Source organism: Antechinus flavipes, chromosome 2, assembly GCF_016432865.1.
Source record: "Antechinus flavipes isolate AdamAnt ecotype Samford, QLD, Australia chromosome 2, AdamAnt_v2, whole genome shotgun sequence".
Classification (NCBI taxonomy): Eukaryota; Metazoa; Chordata; class Mammalia; order Dasyuromorphia; family Dasyuridae; genus Antechinus; species Antechinus flavipes.
Genome location: NC_067399.1, coordinates 195,147,290 through 195,157,276, shown reverse-complemented (window position 1 = coordinate 195,157,276; position 9,987 = coordinate 195,147,290). Strand labels below are relative to the sequence as shown.

General features: G+C 37.4%; 1 protein-coding gene across 3 annotated transcripts in view; it reads left to right on the top strand.

Moving 5' to 3' along the window:
• Nucleotides 1–1,644: 1,644 nt before the first annotated feature.
• The window catches only part of RNASEH1 (ribonuclease H1), a 31,686-nt gene continuing 23,343 nt past the window's right edge, over nt 1,645–9,987 (top strand). For 2 of the 3 annotated variants that reach the window (XM_051976052.1, XM_051976051.1), the window contains exons 1-3: nt 1,645–1,968; nt 6,400–6,515; nt 9,772–9,927. In XM_051976052.1, the coding sequence (XP_051832012.1) occupies nt 1,838–1,968; nt 6,400–6,515; nt 9,772–9,927 (403 nt within the window). In that variant the 5' untranslated portion in view covers nt 1,645–1,837. The remainder of the gene's footprint in view (nt 1,969–6,399; nt 6,516–9,771; nt 9,928–9,987) is intronic. The other variant, XM_051976053.1, reaches the window with a different exon arrangement.

Below are 9,987 nucleotides of genomic sequence, written 5' to 3'. Positions count from 1 at the left end.
CCTGATTTGGAATCTCTTACCATTTTTTGGCAAAGTTCCTTCTTGACTAAGGAACCTTTTGCCTTCTTTTCACACACCTTGGGAGGCTAATATAGGCAAAGGGGCTATAGGTCTAGGAATTTGAAGACTTGTGGCAAAGATGGGACAATTCACCTCCATCTTTAAACCAACTGGAGGAAAACTGACCACTGACCTCTTAGATGACCACCTCTTTTCTATTCCTCTAAGGACAAGGAATCCCCCATTTGCCCCTTCATGAAATCCTTCTCAGGAAACTCAAGAATCCTTTCCTGGACCACCCCCTTATCAAGAGCTTAACCTTATATCTAGCAATATTTCTTCAACTCAGTACCTTTCCTCTGGATCCTCACACCTTAAAGTCAAACCTCCCAGCTCCCATTCCTTAATTCCTCCCATACAAAGAGCTGGATCCCCTTTTCACTTCTTAATGTGTGGAATTAACTGAATGAAGACACTCTCATGGGAATATAGCCTTAAACTATACCTTAATTATGACTTGAGATTTTATAATAAGTAGAGCTATAGCCAAAAAAAAAAAAGTTGCAGGTGTTCATCCTCTCCTGTTTCCCAGCACTTCTTAATTAACATTTAAGTACCTCTTTTTAAAGACAATTTATTCTTTTATTTCTGGGATAGATTTCCTAGTTTAGAATGTAAACCTGGACTCCCCCAAGCAATAGGGAAAAAGGCCAGACTGGGAATGGGGAGTGGTGGGTAAGGGGGGAGTGTCTTCATTCTATTTAATTTTGTATTGTGCAGTTTTTATTTTGGTCCATACTGTCCCACACACTAAGAATCCTAATCCAGCCACCCCCCTTTTTAAACTCTGCCCATTATGAGAAGTAGCAGTCTCTTGAGGTAGAACATTCAGGGTGCACGTGTCTTTTTCAATGTCAGACTTTTCCCAGATTAAGGAAAAATTGGACGTTACTGAGGGCCCTACTAAATATATTGAGGATTTTAAAGTCATCTCCCTCCAATCTGATTTTACCTGGGGAAATGCTACTATCATTATCTCCTCTTGCTGCATTATAGCGGAGATAAAGGGAATCTGGGATTTAGGCCAGAAGTTTGAGGATGATAGCATTCATCTTTCTCCTCTGGTAGTTGCAACCTAGGGGCTATTGCTGTGTCCCAATCGGGAATTCTGCGTGGGACTATCAGGAGGGAAGCAGAGACAGAGAGAGAAGGGATCATTTTCTAATCTGCATCTAGGAAGGTTTGAAGAAAGGAATTAAGCAGATTAATTATGAAAATTATTGAAAATTTATTGAAAATTTAAGGAAGTTACCCAAGGAGCAGAGAAAAGGGTAGCCTTAGGAATTCTCAAGAATTGCTCACACTTTACCAACTTTACAATAAAAAAAGAAAACTTAACTTTCTAGTAAATTCATTAGAATTTAAACTTCCCGGAACCTAAGGATGGTGTAACGTCTTTTTTCGTCTTTCCAACCATAAAGCACCGTTGGCTGCTCCCCAGCTCCGGACCCTCTCTCCCTCCCGCCTCTTCCCCCACCCAACATCCCATAATACTGCCCTCTTCCTAAACATTCAAGCAACGTGCTGCGGCCCCGCCCCGGCGGGAGGATCCCAGCCCTGAGGCGGCTCCTCCCAAACCCGGAAGCCAGACTCTGGCGGCGGCTCACCAAGGAGGAAGCGTGCGGCCTGAGCCTTGGCGTGGAGAACGTCCCGACGGCCGTCTAGGCGGAAGCTCTGGGTGCACGTCCTCTCTTGCCGCTTCCCCCACGTCCTCCCTTGCCTCTGCCCCTGGAGCGGGGAGCGGGCTCTTTGCGGTCACTATGCCCCAGAGTGGGCCATGCTGAGGCTCCGGGCCGTTTTCCCTAAAATTGTCGCGGGTGCCTTCGGCCTCTGTGGTCCCCGCCTCCTGAGCACCAGCATGTTTTACGCTGTGAGGAGGGGCCGCAAGATCGGCGTGTTCCCCACCTGGTGAGTGGGAATGAGTGAGTGTTCCCTCCCGAGGACTGAGTGTGCTCCCCTAGTAGTGAATGCAACCCATCTGGTGGGTAGGTGACTATTTTGGTGAGCGAGTGTACCCTTCTAATGACTGTTTGCCCACCCGGTGGGTATCTTGGTGAGTGTGCCCTCCTAATGGACGGGTGAGAATATTCTTCTGGCGGGTGTTTGCCCTAATGATGGTTCAGTTGTGTACCTTCCTGGTAAATGGATGAGTGTCACCCCGGTGGGTATGTGCCCTCTGGAGGGTGGGTGTGGTGCCCTCCTGTTAAGTGTATTCTGAAGCCTCCCAGGTTGGTTGGCTTCCTTCCCTCCATCGTTCCCCCATGCTCAAGGTCTAGGGCAATCACACTTTGCACATCACGGTTCCCCAACCCCAGATGTCCCATTTTCTGCATCCCCAAAGGCCTGAGAGTGTCCTCTTGAGCCTTCTCACCAGTGCTCTTCTTGGCATGGCCTCGTTCCACCAGTGAAAAAAGATTAGTCATTTCTAGATGACAGACATTGGCCCATCTTTGTAATTATGATGGGAGAGTTGCACAGTCTAATTCACAGTCTTAGAATTGAGTGTTAATAGAATCCTGTAGAAGCACTTTTTGCTAGTCCTGCCTTCTTAGGAAAGGCTAGGTTAATAAAATGCCTCTAATAAGATAGTTCAGTTGAGGATCGTTTTTAATGTTTTCTCTTGTTGAGTCTTTTAGTCCTATCCAATTCTTAATGACTTCATTTGAGGTTTTCTTGGCATACACACTGGAGTATTTCCTTCTTTGGTTCATTTTTATAGCCGAGGAAACTGAGGCAAACGGTGGAGTGATTTGTTCAAGGTTACACAATTAGTAAGTGTCGCAGGCCATATTTTAACTCGGGTCTTTCTGGCACTCCATCTACTTCATTGTCTCCTGCCTGTTTATATCTGAGATTGGATTAATCTATCTATAAAAAGATTTTGATGAGCACCTGCTATGGGATGAGGTGCTATAAAAAAACTCTACAAAAATCTGTATTAGATATGCTACTGCCCTCAAGAAGCTTATATTATTATTTGGGAAACACACCAGGATAGCAGTAATTGAGGATCATTCTCAGCTGAATAAAATGGAAATGGAAGTTGATATTTTACCCGTGAGAGACTGATAATTCTTAATGTAAGCATAACCTTTTGTAAAACTTAAAAGCTCTACATAAATTAGATGTTTGTTATTATTATTTATTATCTAACATATAGTTGGAACAAATCTGTGCTGGAGATGACTCTTGAAAACACTAAAAAAATCATTTCTCAAGATATGTGAAAGGGAAAGCTACTGAATAATTAAAAAAAAAAAAAAGATGTTTTGCCACTAGAAATAAAGCAGTAATTCTATCAGTGCTTATTATGTCATTTTGTAAAAATAAAAGTGTCACACAAATACATACATACATACAGATGTATATGTGTGCGAGTATAAATAGAGATAGGTATCTTGAAAATATGCTAAGGGGTTTTCACAAAGTATTTTTTTTTTATAGCTGACCATATTTTCGTTGATTGAAAAATTTGGAGAATAAACTATTCCACAATTTGATTATTCTAAAAATATTTGACTTAGAGAAAAACAAACATTAAAGATATCACTTCTTCACATCTTATGATCATATAAGATTCCTTGATAAATATAATACAGAGAACTTTGTTTAAATATCCTCTAACTTACCAATATCTTTTTTCCCCCCTGAGGCAGTTGGGGTTAAGTGACTTGCCCAGGATCATACAACTAGGACCTGTTGAATGTCTGAAGACAGATTTGAACGCAGGTCCTCCTGACTTCAGGGCTGATGAGTTTAGAATGCAAATTAAAAGAAATGCCTTGTAGCAGACCATAATAATAGATTAGAGTTAAAAGAGGCCCCAGAGGTCTTCAAGTTCAAATCCTTTATCTTATAGGTGAAAAAACTAAAACTCAAAATAGTTAAGTAGTTTTGTTGGTCACAGTTGCATAGATAGTGTTTGAAGTGGGATTCAAAGCTCATCTCTTTTTAACCAAATTCTTCCAGCAGTTCCTTTTTCTGGATGACATTGTACTGATTGAAACAATCCCCAGAACTTTACAAAATGTCACTTAAAAGATCTACAGCCACTCAAAAATTCAACCTGCTTAGCAAACAATAGATGAAGAATATCTATTATTAAGACTGATGCAGATTCTTTGTACATTCAAGTATATATGTATGGAAAATATGCATTGTATATATCTTGAATAGACACTTTAAATGGACTGGCCCTTGTCCTGAATCATTTATGAAGAGTTTATGGGATAATATGGATAAAGCCATATAGGATGAGAAAGTATAAATGGTTTACAATCTGAACTTTTGAAAAGTATTCTCACATCATTCACATCATGGTTCCATTGAAGTCTTTTTAATATATATCCAAATTCCTTACATTAGAAAGGAACTGGACAGTATTTAATACAGTGCCAAGTTAATGAATGAAAAGTCAAACAAGTTTAGCATATTTTCTATTAGAACAATTTTTTTTTAAACATTTTATGGATCCTTTTGATAGTCTGGTGAAACCTATGAAACCCCTTCTTAGAATAATATTTTCAAATACTTAAGTAAAATGTATAGGATTACAAATGAAACTGACTATATGGAAATACAGTTTTCAAAATACTTTAAAAACAAAGCAGGTTCATATTAACCTGCATTTAACCATTAACCTGTGTTCTTAACAGTTTAAAAACCCTTGTATTAAAGGAAGCCATGTAGTCTCTTAATCAAGTTAGCATATAGACCAGATATACTAGAATAAAGAATAAGATGTTTCATACTATTAGGTTGTTCAGAATCAAATCACTTTTCATTTTAAAGCTAGGTTTGAAAAACAGAGCCAAACAAATTCTTTTTTTTTTTTTAACCCTGAAATCTTCCCTCTTTCTTTCTTTCTTTTTTTTTTTAATTATAGCTTTTTAATTAACAGAACATATGAATGAGTAATTTTTCAACATTGACCCTTGCAAACACTTCTGTTCCAACTTTTCCCTTCCTTCCTTCCACCCTTTCCCCTAGATGGCAGGCAGTCTCATACATGTTAAACATGTTAAAGTATATCTTAAATACAATATATGTGTACATATTTATACAGTTCTCTTGTTGCACAAGAATAATCAGATTTAGAAAAGTAAAAATAACTTAGGAAGAAAAACAAAAATGCAAGGAAATAACAGAAAGAGTGTAAATGCTATGTTGAGGTCCACACTCGTTTCCCAGTGTTTTTTCGCTGGATGTAGCTGTTTCTATTCATCACTAATCAATTGGAACTGAATTGGATCCTCTCATTGCTGAAGATAGCCACTTCCATCAGAAAATATCCTCATATAATATTGTTGTTGAAGTGTATAATCTCTGATTTTGCTCGTTTCACTTAGCATCAGTTCATGTAAGTCTCTCCAAGCCTCCCTGTATTCATCCTGCTGGTCATTTCTTACTAACAGTAATATTCTATAACATTCATATACCATAATTTACTCAGCCATTCTCCAATTGATGGGCCTTCCTTCAATTTCCAGTTTCTAGCCACTATGAAAAGGGCTGCCACAAACATTTTTGTACATACAAGTCCCTTTCCCTTTAATATCTTTTGGAGATAAAAACCCAGTAGAAACACTACTGGATCAAAGAGTATGCACAATTTGATAACCCTTTGGGAATGAATCCAAATTCTTTCCAGAATGGTTGGGTCAGTTCACAAGACCACCAATAATGTATTAGTATCCCAGTTTTCCCACATCCCCTGCAACATTCATCATTATCTTTTCTTGTCATCTTAGCCAATCTGAGAGGTGTATAGTGGTATCTCAGAGCTGTCTTAATTTGCATTTCTTTGATCAATAATGATTTAGAGCCCCTTTTCATATGACTAGAAATGGTTTTACTTTGTTCATCTGAAAATTGTTCATATCCTTTAACCCTTTAGCAGTTGGAAAATGGCTTGAATTCTTATAAATTTGAGTCAATTCTCTATATATTTTAGAAATGAGGCCTTTATCAGAATCCTTGAATGTAAAAATGTTTTCCCAGTTCATTGCTTCCCTTCTAATCTTGTCTGCATTAGTTTTGGCCAAATTCTTAACACTTCATTGAAAGGCAGGTAACATTGAATAAGCTTCTTATAAAGCACTTCTTTAAGTATTTAACAGCAGCTATTGGAGTAGGGAAAACCTGAGTTTGAATTCTGCCTCATATATTTATTAGCTTTGTGACCCAGACAAGTCAGTTATCTTTCTGTGTCCCAGTTTCCTCATCTTTAAAATTGAAATAAATAATATCTATCACAGGTTTTTTGAAAAATGAGATGATATCTCTAAGTGCTGTTGCTGTTATTGTGCCCTCTATAAGTCATCTATATCACTATTTCAGGAGTGAATGTCAAGCACAAGTGAACCGATTTCCTGCTGCCCGGTTCAAGAAGTTTGCTACTGAGGATGAAGCGTGGGCCTTTGTCCGAAATACTTCAAGCCCTGATCATTCAGCAGGTAACATGCCTTATGCTTTTATCCCTTGCACTCTTTCAAAGCATTTTCACATCTATTATGTCTCATTGAATCTTCAAAATAATCCTTTGAGGCAGCTGGATAGAATTATTTCTTTTTCAGAGGTAAGTATACTGAGACCCAGAGAAATTAAATAACTTCTTCACTATCTCACAACATTATTAGTAAGAAATGGGACTGAAGCTTGTATTATTTAAGTTTGCCAGGGTTTCTAATAAATTCTGGTTGTAAAGAAATAAACAGGATTTCTTTAGCAAAAGGTCTATGTATAGATGTGTATCTCTTTGTGTATGTTTTCAACCTTTGTCATTTCAAATAAATAGTATGATGCCCTCTTTTTTCACTCCTTTCTCCATACCCTTCTCACAAACCCCAATTATGAGAACAACCTCTCTTGCCTTTCTATACTATTTATTAGAATGATCTTTGATTTTCTTTCACTCCTTAAGATCGTCAGAACAGAAACAATCTAGGCCTAGACTTTTTGTTTTTCTTATTTAACTAACTTGATGCTCCTTAAAGACATTAAGGTTCTGAAGAGACATTTGTTATGTTTCTTATTCTGTTAGAATGTTAGCACTGCATCATCATACAGCTTTTTGTACTTGCTCAAATAAGTTTACCTCTCCAGGTTTCTCTGAGATTCTCACCCCAATAGAAGATGAAAGAAAAAAATAATTATTACAGATGCAGTCAAGCAAAACAAATTTTCAGATTGGCCATGTCCGAAAAAAAAAAAAGAAAAAGTCTGCTGCACTTTGAGTCCTTCATTTTTCTCTCAGGAAATGGGTAGCATGTTTCAACATTGGTCTTCTGACATCATGGTTAGTCATTACACTGATCAGAGGTTGTTTGTTTTTATTATATTGTTCTTTCATAGTTGTTTGTCTTTACTATATTGTTGTCATTGTATAAATTGTTCCCTGGTTCTGTTCACTTCATTCTGTATCAATTCATAGAAGCCTTCCCATAGGGGATGGAAATTCCCAGAGTCAGGGCCGAGAGATTAAGCGTCTTGTTTGTGGACCCTTGAGGAAGCCAGTATCACTGGATTCAAGTGTGTGTGGGAGAGAGGAAGGTCTGCTTAGACTGGAAGAATAGGATATGATGGGCTTTGGATGCCAAACAGGACATCTTATATTTGATCTTGGAGATAATAGGGAGCCACTAGAATTTATTGAGAAGGGGATTAACATAGCCAGACCTGTATTTCAGGACTGCCAATTTGGGAAGTGAATGGAGAATGAATTGGAGTGGAGGGAAAACTCGAAGCAGGCAGGCTCACTTACAGGCTTTTGGAATAGCATGGGTAATGTGGGACTGTTTTAGAATGGTTATAGTATCAGGAGAGAAAGGGGGATATTCAAGAGATCATACAAAAGTAAAATCAACAGACCTTGGCAACAGATTGGATTGAGAGTTAGTGAGAAGTTAAAAGATAACAGCTAGATATCAAGCTGAGAAACTGGGAGGATAGTGTTGCCCTGGATAATTATAGGGAAGATAGAAGGATCTAGAAGGAAAGGTGATGAATTCAATTTGGACATGTGGAGTTTAAGATGTCTACTGGACAGCCAGTTCAAGATATCTAAAAAGCATTTGAGGATGTGAGATTGGAGATCAGAGAGTGGGGCAGGATAGATGATTCTTTTAAATGTCTTCAATCAGTAAACACTTAGTACAGTGGTAGGCACTATATGAAGCACATATAGCCTTGTGAGTTATTTTTATTTTATTATTATTTTTTTTAATGGAAGTAAAGTGAGATTAAGGAAGGCAGGGTTAGTGGAAGAAAAGATATAGGAAAAGTTGAGTAAAGACTGATTTTTTTTTTTTAAATAACCAAAATCTATCCTGAAGATTTTACTTGGGGATTTTTATATTATTGTTCTAATGTTTTTATTTGGGGAAAGGGAGTTACTCTTCAGACCTTTTTTCTTCTCTAGACTTCTTTCTGTTCTTTTCATGGACCATAATTAATTAAATAGATGCCATTGTGAAGTCTATTCCCAGTTTTGGAATCTTAACAGTGGCTGTCACATAGAAGGCACGTAATAAATGCTTTTGCATTTGGAGTTCCTGTGTTGAGATTATTTATATATCCTTAAGCAAGACAGTTTAGCCTCTCGAGACCTCTATTTTCTAAACTGTGAAGTAAGAATCTTGGACTAGAATCATAGTATTTTTTTTTTTATTTACTTATTTATTTTTGTTGAAGCTGTTTATTTTCTAAACATATGCAAGGATAATTTTTCAACATTGACCCTTGGAAAATCTTATATTCCAATTTTCCTTCCTTTCTCTTCCCCCTTCCCCTAGATGGCAAATAATCCAATATATGTTAAACATGATAAAAATATATGTAAATAGAATATAGGCATACATATTTGTACAATTATCTTGATGCACAAGAAAAATCTGATCAAAAAGGAAGAAAAATGAGAAAGAAAATAAAATTCAAGCAAATAACAACAAAAGATGTGAAAATGCTATGTTGTGGTTCACACTCTGTTCCCACAGTCCTCTCTCTGGGTATAGTTGGCTCTCTGCATCAGAAAATCATTGGAACTAGCCTCAGTCATCTCATTGTTGAGAAGAGCCATATCCATCAGAATTGATCATCGTATTATCTTCTTGTTGACATGTATAATGATCTGGTTCTGCTCATTTCATTTAGCAACAGTTCATAAAAGTCTCTACAGACCTTTCTGAACTCATCCTACTGATCATTTCATACAAAACAATAATATTCTATAACATTCATATGCCATAACTTATTCAGCCATTCTCCAACTGATGGGCTCCACTCAGTTTCCATTTTCTTGCCACTACAAAAGGGCTGCCATGAACATTTTTGCACACATGGGTCCCTTTCCCTCTCTTTGGGGTATAAGATCTCTTTGGGATATAAGCTCAATAGGAACACTGCTGGATCAAAGGGTATTTACAGTTTGATAGCTCTTTGAGCATAGTTCCAAATTGCTCTCCAGAATGGTTGAATCAGTTCACAATTCCATCAGTAATGCATTAATGTCCCAGTTTTCCCACATTCCTTCCAACATTGGGCATTATCTTTTCCAATCTGAGAGGTGTGTAGTGGTACCTCAGAGTTGTCTTAATTTGCATTTCTCTGATGAATAGTGAAAATCATAGTACTTCTAATATTGCTTTGTAAATTTAGTGAAAGCTTATGTTTAATTTCTTGCTGCTCATTTGTATATGGTTTTTTTTTTGGTAGAGCAGAAAAAGGAATGTAACACACAGGACCACAAAATGAAGCCAAAGAAGAGACCCTGTGAATCATCAGATGAAGAGGAAGAGCCTTGCTCAAAGCTTGCAAAACAAAATACAGACTCCGTACCTTCACTTAGCAAAAATATTTTTTCTTATATGGGTAAGTGTAGAACTTGTTTTATTGCCTATATATTATTTAACCATTTATATGTATCTAACT